The following is a 20,185-nucleotide window of genomic DNA, read 5'->3' as shown; positions in this document are numbered from 1 at the left end:
CTTCTGTTTGTTCTTTGGGCAAATTCAAAACTGTACACATTGGGATTGGTTATTACTGAAGATAATTTATGCAATCATAAGCCAAAGATGCCAAGTTGGCAAAAAGAAAACCATCTAAGTAAGCAAACCCTAACACACGTGGGAAACACCCTCTTGGTTAAGCTGGTTATGTATATAAAGGCTTGTTACTGTCCTTGGTAGCAGCACTCCCTGGGCTAAACAGCATCACCATGTCTGTTCGATACAGCTCAACCAAGCAATTCTCTTCCTCCCGCAGCGGAGGAGGAGGGGGAGGAAGATCATCCCACAGAATTTCGAGCAGCAAAGGCTCCCTTGGTGGAGGATTTAGCTCAGGGGGGTTCAGTGGTGGCTCTTTTAGTCGTGGGAGCTCTAGTGGGGGGTGCTTTGTGGGCTCAGGTGGCTATGGAGGATTAGGAGGAGGTTTTGGTGGAGGTAGCTTTGGTGGAGGTTATGGAAGCAGCAGCTGTGGTGGTGGGGGCTATGGAGGAGGTAGCTTTGGTGGAGGCAGCTTTGGAGGTGGCAGCTTTGGAGGTGGCTTTGGTGGAGGTAGCTTTGGAGGAGGTTATGGTGGTGGGTTTGGCGGAGATGGTGGCCTTCTCTCTGGAAATGAAAAAGTAACCATGCAGAATCTGAATGACCGCCTGGCCTCCTACTTGGACAAAGTTCGGCTTCTGGAAGAATCAAACTACGAGCTGGAAAGCAAAATCAAGGAGTGGTATGAAAAGAATAGTAACTCAGGCCAGCGAGAGCCTCGTGACTACAGCAAATACTACCAAACCATTGACGACCTTAAAAATCAGGTAAGGGGCATTTTTAAACTCAGCTTTAAATCTATTTCTTATCCATGTAATCCAGATAGATGAATCTTATGCACAATGTAGCTCTTTGCAGTGTTTACCTCTGTTACTTTCTTGCTTCCAGAAATAATCAAGTCTCATCAAAGGTAAATATTTGTGAAGGTATGGTCATGGCAATCTTCACCCAGCATGTGTGTTGCTTACCTTATAAGACGGCAGATTACTAACTTTTCAGGTTTCAATAAGTATATAATGAGTCCACAGTTAAAATATGCTAGTTCATTTACAAATGTAGGAACTGAAAAAATTATAAATGAATCAGAACAAAATATTATTCAGACTGGTAACAAATAAGCTATTCAGTACCAACATTGCAAGAAACATGAATTCTCCAGTATGAAAAAATGGGATGCTTGCCTCTAGGGAATTTGTGAATTGCACCTACTGTGTACCAGCTCAGGGTATATTTACTTATACATACATTTAACAAGTAAAATAAATACAAGTGTGAGTCAGTCAAAGGCTAGCTGAAATACATGGAAATCACACGGTATAAAAGAGGGGAATACACACTTTTAGGAATACATCTATATAATTCCAATTAGTTTACAGAAATGGATGACACAGAAATAGGAGAGTAGAGAAACTTCAAGAGAACAAAGGATTCAAATTTAAGTATATGGGTAAGCCTGCAATATTTGATATTTAAAATAAAAAATTCCCCCAAGATTTTATAAGAAAACAACATAAAAATGCAGCTTATCTATGCCACTATAAAAGTCATATCTGCATCTGACCTCTTTTAAAATAACTGTGCCTCTCCCTCCAGATCCTCAACCTAACAACTGACAATGCCAATATCCTGCTTCAGATCGACAATGCCAGGCTGGCAGCTGATGACTTCAGGCTGAAGTAAGCTAAAGGAATGTGGTATAATACCATCACAAAAAATACATCAGTTGTTTTTAAGAATGACTGGATGCCCACAATAGCATTTACATTTTCCTGAATTCATCCAAAGTTAAAGTATTGGAGTTGTCTGAGAAATTTTATGGCAATATTAAAGGAAGAAAATGCATTTTAAACTAATTGCTAAGCTTCTTTGCATTAAACCACTAATATTCCTAAGTGAATGAGTATATGATAAAAGTTGCCATGATATGCAATCAGCTCTATATTTGCTTTTTAAACAGTCTCTGCCCAGGTTCACCTCCCTTGTATAAGCTATATCATATTTGTATCATGCTTGTTTCAGGTATGAGAATGAGGTAGCCCTGCGCCAGAGCGTGGAGGCCGACATCAATGGCCTGCGCAGGGTGCTGGATGAGCTGACCCTGACCAAGGCTGACCTGGAGATGCAGATCGAGAGCCTGACTGAAGAGTTGGCCTACCTGAAGAAGAACCACGAGGAGGTGACACAGAAGTTTTACCTTCCCCTGCCATAAAAAGAGCTCATTGTGGTCATGGTGTAGTCATTAAATCTTTCTGTTTCTTAAACAGGAAATGAAAGACCTTCAAAATGTCTCCACTGGTGATGTGAATGTTGAGATGAATGCTGCCCCAGGTGTTGATCTGACTGAACTTCTAAATAACATGAGAAGCCAATATGAACAACTTGCTGAACAAAACCGCAAAGATGCTGAAGCCTGGTTCAATGAAAAGGTAAGTTCATCTTCCTTCATAATGAAGCTCATGGACGTTTTGTTCTCATTTCAGAATTTTCTCATCTTTTTTCCTGATTTTTAATACCCTAGAGCAAGGAACTGACTACAGAAATTGATAATAACATTGAACAAATGTCCAGCTATAAATCGGAGATCACTGAATTGAGACGTAATGTTCAAGCTCTGGAGATAGAACTACAGTCCCAACTGGCCCTGGTATGTTAACTCTCAGGAAATGACTTCAACTTTATCATACCAAATTTCATGCTTATGTAAGAATAGGCAATGCAAGAGAAAAATGCAGAGCTGGGGATAAGAAAGAAAAAAAATCTGAAAATCTATGTTATTGGAGGAAAAGCACTATTAGTATTGATCTAAAACTGCTGAAATTAAAATGCTGCCATTAAACATACAACACAAATTCTATTCATTCTCTTTATTCTTCTATATGATCTTATTAAATAATTAAATAGGCTTCACTATACTCAATTGAACACTGAGGTCGCTAAGCCACAATAACATCCTCTTTTCAGAAACAATCCCTGGAAGCCTCCTTGGCAGAAACAGAAGGTCGCTACTGTGTGCAGCTCTCACAGATTCAGGCTCAGATCTCTGCTCTGGAGGAACAGCTGCAACAGATTCGAGCTGAAACCGAGTGCCAGAATACTGAATATCAACAGCTCCTGGATATTAAGATCCGACTGGAGAATGAAATTCAAACCTACCGCAGCCTGCTAGAAGGAGAGGGAAGGTAAATTTGAAAATTCAGAAATCATCCCAGTTATTTTTATCTCGATATTCCAGATAGCAAGGCTTATCCAAACCCCAAGAAAATGCCAGAGAATGGGAGGAAGGGGACAGAAAGAAGGGGCCAGAGAACAGAAAAAGGAATATGCAACCGCAGTCTCGCTTTCTCATGAATTTGGCCCAAGAATGATTCTTACGGTTGTGTGTATAAAAGATAGCTTTTAAAGGATGGGATTTTAAATGCCTACTTCACAGTTCTATATTGTCTCAAAACATGTCTTGCTTATTTTCTAAAGCAATAATCTGGAAGGCAACCCACTATTTTCCAGTGTTAGAGATAACACAATTATCACCCTCACCCCGTTTAGTTCTGGCGGCGGACGCGGCGGCGGAAGTTCCGGCGGAGGCTACGGCGGAAGTTCCGGCGGCGGCTACAGCGGCAGTTCCGGTGGCGGTCACGGCGGCGGCTACGGCGGCGGAAGCTCCAGCGGTGGAGGCTACAGCGGCAGTTCCGGTGGCGGCTACGGTGGCAGCAGCTCCGGTGGCGGCAGCAGTTCCGGCGGCGGCGGCTACGGTGGCGGCAGCTCCGGTGGAGGCAGCTCCGGCGGAGGCCACAAGTCCTCCTCTTCCGGTTCCGTTGGAGAGTCCTCCTCTAAGGGACCAAGGTCAGCAGAAACTAGCTGGGGTAATCGCAATTAGTTTTAACTTTCTGTGTTGGTGGCGTTGCTTTTAAAGCTCTAGAGCTGTTTAAAAAATTAAAATCTTAGAGACGGTTCCGTTTGCATTTGTTAAGAAACTGTACTCGACACCAATCTTGAACGACAAACGCGTGGTCTAAATGCAGTTCGTTCAACTTGCTTGGATGTATTTTTAACAATGTAAAAAAGTTGAATTTTCTTATTTTTTAGAATATTTTCTTGTTAATGAGTAAGGATTCCTATAAATTGCTTAGTCTAAATTATGTCTTTTTCATTATTCACACAGATACTAACAAAACCAGAGTAATCAAGACAATTATTGAAGAGGTGGCACCTGATGGTAGAGTCCTTTCATCTATGGTTGAGTCAGAAACAGAGAAACACTACTATTAAGCTGCATAAAGAGGAAAGAGTCTCCCTCCACACAGGCCATTACATACAGATTAGTGGAAAACTAAGTCTCCAAGAAGATACATCAGCCTTAATGGTCTATGGGAACAGGTTCTCTCCTTGAAAATAAGGTGTCTAAAATGTGTTTTGTGGTTTCTGTATTTCTTCTTTTCACTTTAGCAGAAAGTTTTCTTTAATGGAAAAAAGAAAAAACTTTCTGTGCTCATTTACTGATGAATTTCAATAAACTTTCTTACTGATGCAAACTATTCAAAATTGTCAGAATGTCTGTACTTAAGTTAGATAATTTTGTAAAATAAAGATTAGCAAACTATAGCATTTGAAGATTGACTCGTCAAAAAACTCTGAAGACAGAATTAGTGTCATGATTTTTCTGAGTAAGTTTTTTAATCTTCTGGGTATGTTCAGACCATTGTCAGTCATCTCACTGAATAAAAAAAAAAATCCTTGAGTCGCCGCCACTCTTACTCTTCCTCTTCCTTTGAGTTACACAATATGTGGAAAGCTCCCAGCTCTCTGGCTTTAAATTATTTCAATCCTGGAAATTTTGAAATAGCTTAAAATAAGACCCCAAAAATAAGATTAATTGAAATTCTCACATTTGCCTGCCATTATTTTATTCTGATTACTATATTACTTCTTCCCTATTGCTATATAGCTTAAGAAATATCTTCTAACACTTACCAGCCCAGTGAAATCATAGCACCCCCAACAAAATTATTTGATATATATCATGAACATGAAAAGCACTATCAGGACATAGTGATGCCATTGTGACTAAAGGGACACCACTAGGTCTCTTGCTTCCCCAGCCCTCCCCAGTGATCAGTACTGAAGACCTGGTACTTTCAGGGTCAGCCTAATCACATCTTTCAGCCAATAAGAACCCAACTGACATTATGTAGTACTCTGCTAGGAGGTACTATGTGGGAGGTCAGCTGGAGTGCCTCTAAGACTAGCTTGTATTCCCTGGTGAGTCCCTGGATTACACGTGTCCACCAAGTAGCAGTTTTCCTTAGTAACCTTGATTTGAGCTCCATTTTTCCCTAGGATCTGAGCCCTGGTCTACGTGCCATTTTCTTGGCACTCTACTGGTTAGACCCTACCCTCTGTACCCCAAATTGATGACAGGAGCCCTATTTCAATGGGATGGACTTCCCTATAGTCAAGACTCCAGAACCTAGTTGGTGCCAAATATTAGCACAGCCCAGAGGCTCTCCACTTTAGTTCACGTGCCTCTTTCTATGTGTATATTTGTACCAGCCACCCACCTTGGGGGCCAGTCTTCTAAGGTCCAATGTTAAAGTCCCAGCATGCCACATTGTAAAGCCCTGAAACAGAGGTATTGCTGGATAAGTACTCTGAGCTCCTACTGTGTTTATAGTGCTATTCTGGCTGCTGTTCAGAAATACCATCTTTTAAAATATTATCTAGTAAAGCTAACCAAGTCCCCAAGACACATTTTCATAATCTGGGATGGCCATTCTTATTCTGAAGAAATAAATGTTTTCATATTTAATAACACTGATTCAAGACAAATACAAGTATGTTATTGTGAGATAGCTGTGCTTGTTATTTATCTTTGTCCCTTCTACTCATTCTGCCCTCTTCTCCCCAGCCAGGATCTCAGCTGGTCAGAGTTCTTTATCTGCTTGGGTGGTGACCCAAACTTTCATTCCTGAAAAGTCTGCATACATAGTGGTCCTGTTTTGCTACCTTTTCAATCTTCCAATACCTCTTTAAACATGTATTAATATATTAAATTCTCTCTCTCATAAAGTAACTATCTCTGATACAGAACTGCTTTCTTGACTAGGCTCTAATAACCATGGTTTAATAAAGATAACCTCTAAACAATTTGATTTTAACAAGGACATAGTATAAAAAATTAAAATTATAAAAAATTATTAAATAGATCAGGTCACTATTTTTACTATATAGATTTGTCATATAACTCTTAATCAAAAGGTTCTGTATACATTCTTTCAGATCCTAAAGTCATTACGGAATCCTGCTATTTAAGCAAGACAGTATCCAATGAGACTGACAGAGCCAACTTGGCACCCATGTGGAATTTATACTATACAGCAAAAGCTTGTTTCTTGAAAGATGTTCTCTCATGTTGCTAAAGGCCTTAAAGCTTTGTACCCTGATCTTGTGCCCATGGTGGCTTGATATTTTGCTTGGGAGTGGAGAATTAACTTTGTTACGGTCAAATTTATCAGGGAAGTAACTTGATTAAGGTTAACTAAATAGGGGGCATCTAGTATTTCCTATCTAGATTACATCATGAGAGTGGGAATTAGGAAAAAAGCTTATTCATGGTTATAAGCATGGGTTTCCACAACAGTGATCCTTGGACTCCCTATCCTGGCACTGGCATTTACAAATTATGTAACTTTTGAACAAGTTACTTGAACCCTTCTGAGTCTGTTTGCTTATCTATACAATAAGGATAATAACTATTTCATATGAGATAATTGTGGTTAAACTAAGCTATTATAATACTTCCGAAGCCCTTAGAAAAATTCCTATCTTATAGTAGGTACTCAAGAAACAATATAGATCTTCAAAGAAATATGCCTATTGACTAAATAACCTAGTTTCTCCAAAGATAAACATGAGCATCACTGTAAATTGCTAGAGTAGGTGATCAATAACATGGTCTGCCAAGAGGTAAAGAGCAAGGTCATGTTGCTGTCCTAGGGCTGAAAAACTAAATTCCAGACAGCGGGAATGATGATGAGCATGTGTCACAAAGGATTATGTCTAATGTAGTCCTGTGAACCTGAGATCTAATAAAATATAGTAAGAAGTTTGTGAAAGTACGTGTGAAGGACAGGTGATTGCCCTGAAAATTTGAGGTAGTGACCATCTCTAAAAGCTGCAGCCATAGTCACGCCAGTATGTAAACCATCCAAGCTATGTCCTACGGTGATAAAGAGAAACAAATTGTTACAACAGAAATAAATCCAGTCTAGAAACCAGGCATGAAGGATATTTTTTAAGCCAGGTTGTCCCATAGATAGCCATGCTTTCACTGAGGAATAGATCTTTTCAGACTAGGACCAGTTAGAAAAGGAGAGAATTATTGTAAATTGGTATAGATACTGGACATTATCTCAGAAAAGAATTTGGGTAGTGTTCTGAAAGTAGTTTTATCCTTTGGGATTTCAGAAAAGAAAAAAAAATCACATTCTAAAGCATTTAATTAACCTTTCCTACTCAGAATAAGTTCTCTCGGGAGAAATGCTTGAGAAAGCATGAGTAAATGTGTTCAAAGGCTAGCTGAACCATGACCAAGCTAATAACCCCTTTGGGAAAAGAACTCTCATTACAAGTTTTGACCTATAGAGCCTCTGTAAGGTTTTGTAAAGTAAGAAATGTGGAAGGAAGAATAGAAAATGAAGTGACACCAAAACACATATTGATGGATTGTACAGTCACTGTAAAGATAAAAGCTAGTGGGATATTTGAGTATGGACTTCATAGGGTGTGTATACCTTGGTCCTACTTTCCATTCAAGAACTCAATTTTCTAAGTTCACCTGATTTTAACAGTTCAACCAGTTTACCCAGGGTTCTCCCTACTATATGGTGACGAAACTGTAGATCTACATGTTGCTTACTATAAAGCTATAGAAGTAACAAAACAATGTGGCACTTGTGTAAAAATTGCTGCTGCTGGTGATGACAATAATAAGAAGAAGAACAGCCTTTAAACTGCACTTAATATGTGCCAGGCATTATTCTGAGTAAATTAATGATAGATGATAGATAGATAGATAGATAGATAGACAGACAGATAGATAGGTATATACATGATAGAGATACCCTGTATATGTAATAGGTATATAAACTCATCTAATCTTAACAACCACTCTACAGTTTATTTTTAATACAGAACCAAGAGTTATGCTTTTCAAATGTAAGTCTAATTATATCACTCATTTGATCAAAACCGTTCAATATCTCTCCATTTCTCTTTTGACTTTCCCTTTGGCTGGAATATTCCTTACCAAGAGATCCACAAGTCTGATTTCCTTATCTCCTACAAGCCTTTCCACAATTGTCATCTTCTCTTTGATGTCCCCCTATTTAAAATTTTACCCCTAAACCTCCTGACTCCCCTATCTGCTCCACTTTTTCTTTTTTCATAGCACTATTTCCAACTTACTGTACAGTGTGTTTATTAATATTTATTGTTTCCCATGCTGGAAAGTCCCCTCCAGAAAGACAAGGATCTTCACCTGCTTTGTCCACTCGTGTATCACAAGGAACTAGAACAGTGACTGGCACAGGTTAGGTACCAAAAATATGTTGAATACTATTATTATCCCCATTTTACAGATGAGGAAAGTGAAGCAGGGAATTTAAATTAATTAATCACTGGAACTAAGAGTCCAGGAAATGACTCGTATACATGTAGACATTAGTACATGATAAAAGGAGGATCTCAAAACAATGGGAAAGTAAGGCTTATTCAATAAATGATAACCTATTAAATCCCTAACAAGCATACTAAAAACAAATCAACGTTTTAAATGCCCATAAAAGTAGTAAAAAAAAAAGGCAGAAAAATATTTTTTATTATCACAGTTTTTAACATTCTCATTTTGAAATAATTATAGACTCATAGGAAGCTACAAAAAATAGTAGAGTCCAGCATACCCTTGACCCAGATTCCCCAAATAGTAACATCTTACATGTCTAGGGTACAATATCTAAAATAAAAAATTGACACTACTCTTTAACTACAGATCTTACTCAGTTTTAATCATTTTTTCCTAATCTGTATTCTAGTGTGTGTCTGTGCAGTTGTACCTGATGTACAGATTTGTGTAACCACCACCACAATCAAGATATAGAACCATAAATAACTTCCCCAACTCAATAAGAAAAAAAAACCCAATAAATAATTGAAAAAAATCTTTTGATTTGAACAAACACGTCATCAAAGAAGAGATACAAATGGCAAATAAGTTATTGCTCAATGTCATTGGTCATTAGGGAAATACAAATTTTAAATATAATGAGATAACACCATACAACTATTAAAATGACTTCAAAAATTTTTTTTGACTGACAAGGATGCAGAGCCACTGAAACTCTCATATATTGCTGGTGGGAATGTAAAATTGTAGTTTGGCAGTTTCTCATAATGTTAGACATAGATTTAACATACACTCCAGCAATTCTACTCATAGATATTTACCCAAGAGAAATGAAAACATATTTCTATGCAAAGACTTATAAGGAATGTTTAGAGCAGCTTTATTCATAATCACCAAATCTGAAGATTGCCCAAATGCCCATAAACTGGTAAATGGAAAAAAGTATATATGATATTTCCACACAAAAGTAACAAATTACACCACATGGTTCAAATTCAAAAGTTATCAGGCTAAGTGAAAGAAACCAGACTCAAAAGGCTACATACTGTATCTCATTGATATGACATTCCAGAGAAAGTAAAACTGGAGCCCTGGAAAACAGATCAGAAGTTGCCAGAAGAGAAAGAGAGGGTATTTACCACAAAGGGACGCGGGAGAGAACTTTCTGGAATGATGGAAATATTCCCTACCTTGTTTCCAGTGGCCATTCTACACTGAAATTTTTTTTGTCAAAATTAATAAAACTGTATACCAAAAAAGGGTAAATTTTACTTTATGGGCATTAAACCTCAATGAAACTTACTTTTTTAAAACGTGAAAGTAAAAAACAGTGACTGAACATTTAGCTTTTTGTTTTTCTAATGTGGCCCATTTCTACTGTATGTTCAGCTCCAAAAAACAAAGCTTATACTCTGGGGACTGTAGAGCATGAAAATTTCCTTATAACAAAGAATATAGCAGGTAAATAATTTTCTTACAATAGATTTTTTATAACAAAGAATATAGCAGGTAAATAATTTTCTTATAATAGATTTTTTTTTTTTTGAGACAGAGTCTCACTGTTTTGCCCAGGCTAGAGTACCGTGGCATCAGCCTAGCTCACAGCAACCTCAAACTCCTGGGCTTGAGCGATCCTCCTGCCTCAGCCTCCCAAGTAGCTGGGACTACAGGCATGAGCCACCATGCCCGGCTAATTTTTCTATATATTTTTAGCTGTCCATATAATTTCTTTCTATTTTTAGTAGAGACGGGGTCTCACTCTTGCTCAGGCTGGTCTTGAACTCCTGAGCTCAAACAATCCACCCGCCTTGGCCTCCCAGAGTGCTAGGATTACAGGCGTGAGCCACCGCTTATAATAGATTTTTTAGTGAACATATTTCATGAATCATATTCTAAATCTACAGAACCTAGAAATTAATTAAAGCTGAACCACAGCCTGCCTATAACCGTACCAGTTTGTACTTGTGTAGCCTGTTATTAGAAAGAAGAGATGGAAGTGTCCTAAACCACAACCTTTAAAACTGTCCCTCCTGGTTCTCCTGGAATTTTGTTTTGGTAGTTGGTTTGGGAATGTAGATGAGTAATGTTTGGACCACTGGGTTGTTTACGATGGGAAGAGACATAGGGAGTTGGTAAAATAACTGCTATTTGATGGCAAGCCAAAAGAAAACAGAGACTCACAGCAATGTCTCCTCTCACTTAGGTGTATCCCCACCCATCTAAGCGCCATAGTGACCTCCCTATTAAGGTTTTTCTCCAATCAGAAGTACATCTCCCAGCTTGTCTCCTTGGAAAAAGAAGGCCTAATACTCTCACTACTGCCCATCACCTGTTCCCTTTCACCCCCTTCCCCCCAAACCCATCTATCATTTTTCTGCCTTTTTAAAATAACTGGAATTGATATAAATCAACCGAATGCCTATTATAGATGTTGGCTCATGATCAACATTAAAATATTTATTGGTTGACCATTCGTTCAGCAATGTCAGGCACTGTGCCAGGCAATGGGGATAAAATAATGAACAAAACAGTCCCTGCCCTCAATAAACAGACAACTACCCAAACAACAGAGTAGAAATAGACAACTATTAACACACAGACAACAGAGTAGAAAGCACTAGATAGAAGTAAGCCCAGGTTGCTATGGGAGCTTGTAAATGCAATGCTACTCTCTGTACGATTGAGATTATCCCAAGCAACCTGTGCCCTCTGAAATGTCTACAGGTCATCTACATACACATTCAAATTAAACTTCCTGTTATTTCACTGGTTTTTTCTTTTATCTGTCCTGTCAGCAGACTGGATTACCTTCTTCAAAAGTGGGGCTAAAGACCAAGATGTCACAGAAACAGATGGCAGGGACACTATGCTTTATAGTTTTATTTGCAGAAACAAGAGAGGAGAAATGAAATAATCATAATGGAATTTCCACTCTGTTCTAATTAGGGTGAAGCCATTTAGACAGTAACAAAACTCTAATGTCCATAAATACTATTTGTATTTATATATACAATTACCTGCATGTGCAGGATACTGTGTTATGTGGTAAGGACATACCGAAGTGAGTAAGTTTTCACTTCTGTTACAAGAAGTGATATAGAAGAACCGTAACACTGTGTGTGTGCCTAAACCTTGACAATTCTCAGTACACTTACACCTCTGTGTGGAAATCATCTTCAGAACAACCCTGGGATACATTCAGGGCTCAGAAATATTTAATGACTTCCCCAAGGTCTCACAGACAGCAAGAGGCAGAGCTAAGTCTTAGATCCATGATTTCTCACTTCAAGCCTAGAAACCCTTCCTTTACAAAAGTAATTTCTAGACTTTTTTTATTGCAGATTCCTGTCAGTAAAAACATTTCGAGAGTGCAGTCTCAAGATGTATATATGTAATTATTTTAAAATTATATTAAAATATGCATATATATGTGTTATCAGATAGCTCAATGCACAACAAATATTTAAGGCAAAGACAGTGAACACAAATCCACATTTAAAATAATCTTGATAATTTCAAATTTTATCAGCTGATTTCCTTTTAAATATAATACAGCCAGTATGATGATTATTGAATTATATTTTACCCAATAATGTGGCTGACAAAGAACTCTCAATAGAAGTAGAAGTATCAGTTCTCCCATTCTTTGTTGTTCACTCATGCTTGCATGATTCTATTATATTCCAATCGCTACTTCTTTGCATTTGTCTGTTCTGGATGTTTGTTCCATTAAAAGCAGCAAATACAATCTTTAAGCACACTTGACTAGATACAAACTGCAACGTCTCAATGCACTGCAAGACATCACTATCGACTTCTCTACATCTTGAGGTGCCCATTCTTTTCTCAAGACATCTCTCGAGCCGATTGAGATGAGAGACTGACATACAGATAAAGTCAGAATGTATCATTCCTACAATAAATGTGGGAAAAGCTTAATTTAATTCCTATTTTCTAAGATAAAAACTTAAATAGAAGTTCTAACATCTTCTTTCTCTAACCCAGTGAGATGCCCGCACCTATTAGAGGTACATATCCTCCTTGGAGACCAGTGCTCTGGACTCCTCACCCTGCCCCTACTTATACTTCGCCAGTGGTTCTGACCTAACATTCTTTTTAAAAAACAAATATTTTTATTCACCCCCTTTACTACCCAGAAATGAAATTCATAAATAATGTAACCTTCCAACATACAGCTTATCCTAGTATAAGGAGGAGCAGGGCCGAGTACTATATATATCACATGAATATAACATGTATATCTCACATATATGTTTTCAAAATGTATGTCATATATTAAAACTATGTGTGGAAAGATTATATTATCTATGGTTATACATATAATCTATGGTGTATATAAAGGTTAATGGCACATGTAAAAAAAGAAGGAAAGGTACTTATAATAAAATTATTTGCATTTCAATATGGAAATGTTTGAGCATGACTGTACCATAAAACGTAATGAAGTAGTCAAATGATTGCACCTGTATGCAAAAATCAATGTGAATGCAAAAGCTACAAAAGAAGACAGACTGATAAAACATGAGCCCGTTGCTGACTTAAATACAATGAGTAGCAATGTTGTTGGTGATTTTTCACACAACTCTTGATCAAATTCAGGACAAAATAAAGTACGACCTTCCCTTAATTTATACAGTAGTTCTTATACATTCCTGGAAAATTCAGTTACAACCATGCAAAAAAAAAAAAAAATACTTTCTGTTTTTACATAAATTAGAACTACTTTCCAGACTCAGGTACTTATAAACAGGTTTTTCACTTTCATGATTGTCCCCCAGGAGATTCGAAAGTCATGTGGAACACAGGAAAATTCCTTGATGTGCAGGACTGTGTGGTGCATTTCAGGATAGCTGGCACCCTGCTCCCCCAAATGCCAGCAGCGCCCCCTACTGTTATGACAATGCGCGACTCTCTCTCTCTCTCTCTCTCTCTCTCTCACTCACTCACTCACTCACTTACTTACTTACTTACTTCCAAATGTGCCCTAGGCAGCAGCACCCCCTCCACAGAGATTGAGAACTACGCTTTCATTCACTGTGTAGCAAGAGTCTCCACAGGAAAACCTTTGTCAACATGTGTCTCCCGGAACCCTCTGGGCAGTCCTTTCGTAAACTAGATTGCAATCCCAGTGAGACGAGGACCGTGTCTACCTTACTCATCGCTGTAAACCCAAACCTAGCACAGTTCTCAACACACAAACAGCTGAGGCTCAATAAATATGTTAAGCGAGTGACAAAATGAGTGAGTCACCTGCAAGTGAGCAAGTGGCCTGCAAGACCTCCCAAGGCAAATCCAGAGAGGCTGGGGTGAAAAAGGAGGAAGAGTATTCCTGTCATCCAGGGTCTGCCCCTTGCTAGGAACTTTGCTGGCTCCCCATCTTCGGGACCTCGTTCATGGTAAATATCCAAAGTCTGTTAAAGGCTGTCCCCAACCTCTGGGGAGATTGTCCTCCTCCTGTAACAGCCGCTTTTCCCATAGCAGGTGCAGCAGGTAACTTTATGGGCCTGAGACACTGGATCATAGCCAGTGAGGACGATTCTAAGTGCAAATCTCGGTAGAGTCACTCAAATGTCTTCCAATTCATTCACTGGGGCTATTTGTTCCCCTGTTTCTTAGGAACCAAGAGAGAAAGGCTGAAATGAACTGCTCCCTACAGGAGCTCCATAAAAGCTGTAAACACTGTACAAAGAGAACCCTTCCCACCATGAATAAAGCAGAGGAAAGGTGTAACAGAAACACCTGTGTCAGAGAAAAGGCCAAAGCTACTGAACCAGCTCAAAAGCTTGGTACACAACTGAGCATCAGCAAGAAAACATTTTTAGAACAATCATCCCCAGGACCCTGGCAGGAGGAGGGAAGGGATTTGAAGTCCCTGAGACTTTAATTCAGTGAATCAAATTCATTCACTCCTTCAACAAACATGATTGAGCCCCATGTGTCAGGCAATGAGCTGGGCCCTGGGGATGATAAGGTAACTATTCTCCATGATACATGCCATTGTATGTGTATATTTCAGAGGCTAAGGACCATGGGCAAGGCACCATGGCATCCATATCAGAATAGGGTGTCAAGGAAAGTTTGCTAGAAGATGTAGCTCTTGAACTGAGCCTTGGAGGATGGTAGAAATTGGGTAATTTTAAAAGACGGGAAGAGCATTCTGGAATTAGTAGGGGCATAGTTACAAATGCTGCACTGAGATACCCAACTTCACAACTGTGATTTCTATGATAAAATCTCTACAGAACCTTTATTTCTGATCAACATTAGTAGCACTGTTACTGAGGATCAGGGACATAATCCCAGAAGACAGCACCCACAGTGGGAACAACCACAGTTGCAAACATGAGCACAATCACTCACCAGGTGGGAGGATCCGTTTCTTTGCCTTTTATAGATCCTGGAAGCCACCTGCATGCCTTGAATCAGGGCCCCATTCTTCATCTTCAAAGCCAGCAGTGTAGCATCTTCCAATCTCTGTCTCTGCTTCCATCATCCCATCGTCTTTTCTGACTCTGACACTGCTGCCTCCCTCTCATAAGGAACGCTCTGATTACTTTGGGCCCACCGAGGTAATCCAGGTGGGCCCCATATCAAGATCCTTAATCACATCTGTAAAGCCTCTTTTGGCATGAAAGGTAACATTCACAGGTTCTGGGGATTAGGACGTGGACATCTTGGCAGGGGTTGGGGGGGACTTAATTTTGCCTACGACCAGAATCATCTTTAATTCTTTCTTCTCTCTTCCTGTCCTCCCCATCCTTAGCACAGCTAGCCATTGCCAGGCGCTACTGAGACTTTCTCCAAAATTATCCCAACTCCACCCACTTTCAATCTTCACTATCACTACCCTGACTCAAGGCACCTGAATATCCCACCTGAATTACTACAGCTGGCTTTGTAATGGTTTCCCCACACCCACTCTCACCCCCTCCCACACGGCAGCCAAAATGATCTTTCTGAAATCAACCCTCTGCTTAAACCTCTCAGTAGCTTTCCTTTATACTTAGGATCAAATTCAAAATCCCCACCCTGGTCCAATAAGTCTCTTCTCGGGCATCCATTGCAGTCCTCTCTCCCTGCACACTCACCCCCTTTCAGCAATACTGTTCTTTCAGTTCCTTGAAGACAACACACTCATCCCTCCTCGGGCTGCAAGAAAAAATTTTATTTATATTTTCTTCCCCTCCCAGAATGCCCCTCCACCCATCCCCTTGCCGGGCAATCTCTGTCTCATCTTTCATGTATCTGCTTAATGTCCTTTCTTTAAGAGGATTGCCCCAATCTGAATCAGGTCTTTCCCTAATAGTTCCATGTTCCTTCCTTCCCTAATTTTTAACACAATTTATAATTTTATGGTTATGTGTTTAAGGCCCATCTCCCCAGTAAACAGTAAGTTCTGTAAGAGTTGAGGAGGCATCTACTTTCTTCCCTTTAGGAATCACCTGCTACTAGCACAGTGCCTGGCACACAGTAGGTGCTCATTAAATACTTCTCCAGTGAACAAATCAATGAATGAATGACACCTGATAGGCAGCATAGCTGTAACCAAAAGTTTCATTTTGCTATTAACTTGAAATTCTGAAAAGAATTTCATAAGAAATATGGTTACACTTTTCATTGAAGACAGATTTCTGCACTGTTTGAACTTCATTTCTCTACTGACCTTAAGGTAATTTGCATAGGCTGAAAGCACCACTGCACCGAGTCAGGAAGCCCATGCCAGCCGGGTCTTATTCCACAGGTTTCACGTTGCTAATCCTTGAACAGTTCTTCTCCTCAGTTTCCTTATCTTGAAAACAAGGAAAGCAAACCTCTCTCTTCCTGATTCCCAGCTTCACTGTCAGGTTCAAATGAGATAATATACAAGAAATCCCTCTGGAAGCTGTAAAGCACCGTGTCAGTGTAAGACTATCATGTCTTTAGACTCATCTCGCTCTGGAACTTCAAAAAGATAAAAGTTGCTTCTCATCAGGGTTTAATCTGTTCCAGCTGAGGGCATGTGGTTCCCAGGCTGAAGATGTTCCATTCCCAGCAGGTGCGTAGCAATAGCCATTTGAAGACGAGCCCTGCCCCCTGGTGGAAACAGCGAGGCAGGTGCACTCAGCCCCGTGGGCTCGCCAGGGTCCTAATGACAGGTGCTGGCTGAAAAGAAGAATCCACTTACTGAAGCATATGCTTTTTAAAGAAACAGCTTTGATTTTATTTTATTTCCTTTTCTTTTTGCTGCTTTTATTTTTTTAATTAACAAATAAAAACTGTATACATTTATGGTATATAACATGATGTTTTGAAATAAATATACATTGTGGAATGGCTAAATCAAACTAACCTATTTAGCACCTCACATACTTATTTTATTGTGTTGAAAACACTTAAAATCTACTCGCTTAGCAATTTCCAAGTAGGCAATACGTTATTGTTTTCTTTTTTGCTGTAAAATGTTCTTTTGGAAACACTTGTCTCATTACTATTTGGAGTTAAGTGTTAATCAGGCATTGAAGACATTTATAGCCCTTTATATAGTTTAATATTCTAATTCCTTGTATTATCAATAATTCAGTTAAAAGAATAATTTTATAATTCATACACGTTAAGACTATGGATGGCAACAAATAAAGCAGATATTCATGTTAGCATACATCATAAAGTAATCACTTATCCCTTAAGTATGTTTATGATGCCAGAATCTCAAGGTCATCTTAAACACATGCCACATTTTCACCTGGCACCGGCCTCATGACTCTGAGCAAATTTTTTTAGCATTTCTGGGTCTCGGTTGCCTCACCTGCCAAATAAAGGGGCTGAAGTAGGTGATGTCTGAGGCTCTTTGCAGTTCCAAAAGTATCGGACAATTTTGCCCAGAAAATTAATTTAAAGGGAGGCCAATGCTGCCCACAGCTCCAGCTGACCGGGCTTCAGGGTGCTTATGCCAACACCACTCCAAGAGACCCTCTGTGACTGTCCTGGTGGCAAAACAGTATACCTGTCTTCCCCACCTGAACCTGAAACCACGCAAGTCCAACCAGGGTCCCTCCTGTCCTCCCCACCCTCTTCTCCCCACCCCCCTTGGCCACGGCCTCGAGGGGAGGCTTCTCCTTTCTTACCTCTCCTTCCCTTCCCGCCTGGCCTCCTGGGCGCCCACACTCGCACACCACACCAGTCAGTAACAACACCACAACAGCACTGGCTGCCACTCATTGGCAGTTTTCCATTTGCTGGGCACTGTGCTAAGCAGGATCTCATTTTATTTCTTAACAAACTAATGAGGTGGAAACTCTTTTTATCCATATTTTGACAATTACTGAAACCTTTTCTGTAGGCATCTCTGCAAACGAGTTCAACTGCAATGATATTTTTAACAGCATTAACCACTCAATGCACCTTTCCGCTGAATTGTCCTAGCAACTTTTTCTCTCAGAAACTTATCATTCATCCCGATCTCCATTCCCAGCTCTCTCCCCACCCCTTCATCCTTTCCCACACCTTTCCCTCTCCCACGTCCTCTCCCGCCTCTCTCTCACCCTCTGTCCACCCTGCCACTCACACTTCTACACACCTAAGCATGCGGACTCCAAAGCAGAGTCTGTGTTCTCTAGAGCCCAATGTCACATCCAGCGCGTACACACACTCCCCCCTAACCCATCACCCAAGGCGTTTGGCACCTGGCCTGCAGTCCACTCCCCTCCCCCCTCCTGCCATCACAAGACATGTCATACCTATATAGGTGACCCATTTAGCATCATGGTCTAATAGTTCCTGACCTCTCTACTCCAATGGCTTTCAGGTCCAATCCACTTCTGACCTCTTATTGCAGTGACTGTTGGGTCCAGTCTCCATGCCTATTCTCTGGGCTTGGGCAACAGCTGGGGTTGTGCCTACTTTAAAATTCTAAACTCTGGTTTCTGCTATCCAACTTTAACCCATTTTTCTTCACCATTACAAATCTCCTACTCACCCTCTGCCTGCTCCATGACCTCATAAAGATGCCCAATGATTCCAGCTCTTTTTCCTCAGTCTACCTGTCCCTCTGGATTGACTTTCTTCTTCCCTTATTAACATGTGGTCAATCACCTCAATCATTTTCTCAAGAGCACCAGAAATTTCTTTGTCACTTTTTCCTTCTTCTGAACCTACCTTCAAATCCCAAAAGCCACATCAGTCTGATGATCATTCTCTCTATTCCTGCACCAGGATTCCCTCCAAATATACAGTTGAATGTTATTAAAAATGAGAGCGGGACCTTTAATGCTTCCCAAAAATCCCTGTACTCATTGCTAATCAGGTATTTTCCCAGTTCCGTGTGCTTATTCTAAACATTCACACTTCCTATCAGTCATCTTCATCCAGGACATTCTACCAACCCCTCAAATCCAGGTTGGTCCAAATCTAAACTCAACTCTAAATTCCCCTTCTATATTCCCTATCTCAGTTAATATTATGAATTTCCAGCACTTGAAACTGATTACCGGAGAGTCATCCCCAATTCTTTCTTCTCTTCCTTACTCTCCAATTCAATCCATTACCATATCCTCCCAACTCCATCTTCTCTCCATCCCCACTGCCTCATCCTGCCCCCTCCATGACCATTGTTCTAACCTTGTAATTGCCCTCTTGTTTCATTTCAACCTGATCATGTTTCTCTCTGCTTTCTACTCAGGATTCATTCCAAACTCTTTAGACTAGCACAGCAGGCTAAACATGATCCAGCCCCTGTCTGGACCTGATAATAGGTTTCTTAGAGATTGTAATCATATCTTTTTCACTTCTGCATTTATTTATAATAGCACCATGTCTTTCATTTTTGCATTTGACAGAGCACCAGACATAGTAGTCATTCTATTTCAAATAAAGGAATAAGTCATTCTTTGTGACATTGTCCAAGGCTGTAAATAGATATTATAGTCATGGTAAGAACAGAGAAGTTACCAAGAACATATTTTTTTAAAGAATACTTTTCCCCCCCTCTGGTGGGATAAAATATATGTTTCCATAGTTAATAGTTCTTTATATACCTCAGTGATAATTGAGACCCTAACTGTACCTTAGGCTACCCTATCACAATCTTACTTAACTTTAAAAAAACTTGATAATACTCCATGCCAGGTAATGATGGTATATTCCTAGGGTCTAGATGAAAGCAAAGGATTACTCACTCAAAATTAGAAGTTAAAATAATGAACTTAATATAGAACAAACCCTACTATATTTAAGATAACAAATATCCTGAAGCAACAGCCAGAGATGTTAGACATTAATTATTTTTTTAAATCACCCCATTATACATAATTTTAGGCTAATCTAAATGATGCCATTTTTCCTCTGGCATACATAACTCAAATAGAAACATCCCAATAATTGTATATAAAAGCCAAAAGAAACTATCAGCGCACGATATTCTCTCCTCCTCTGACTTTACATCTACCCACAGACAAG

At 39.6% G+C, this 20,185-nt stretch overlaps 1 protein-coding gene across 1 annotated transcript; it reads left to right on the top strand.

Annotated features, from left to right (window-relative positions):
• The first annotated feature begins 209 nt into the window (after window positions 1-209).
• On the top strand, window positions 210-4,586 carry KRT10 (keratin 10). The gene is made up of 8 exons (XM_045526457.1): window positions 210-821; window positions 1,648-1,730; window positions 2,074-2,230; window positions 2,319-2,480; window positions 2,573-2,698; window positions 3,016-3,233; window positions 3,598-3,914; window positions 4,214-4,586. Exons 1-8 carry the CDS (start codon window positions 231-233, stop codon window positions 4,318-4,320), a joined length of 1,761 nt encoding a protein of 586 aa, XP_045382413.1. The 5' UTR covers window positions 210-230; the 3' UTR covers window positions 4,321-4,586.
• Window positions 4,587-20,185: the final 15,599 nt, after the last annotated feature.

Source organism: Lemur catta, chromosome 15 (assembly GCF_020740605.2).
Source record: "Lemur catta isolate mLemCat1 chromosome 15, mLemCat1.pri, whole genome shotgun sequence".
NCBI classification, from domain to species: Eukaryota; Metazoa; Chordata; class Mammalia; order Primates; family Lemuridae; genus Lemur; species Lemur catta.
The sequence above is the reverse complement of the archived record's forward strand: the minus strand, read 5'-3'. Positions and strand labels throughout refer to the sequence as shown.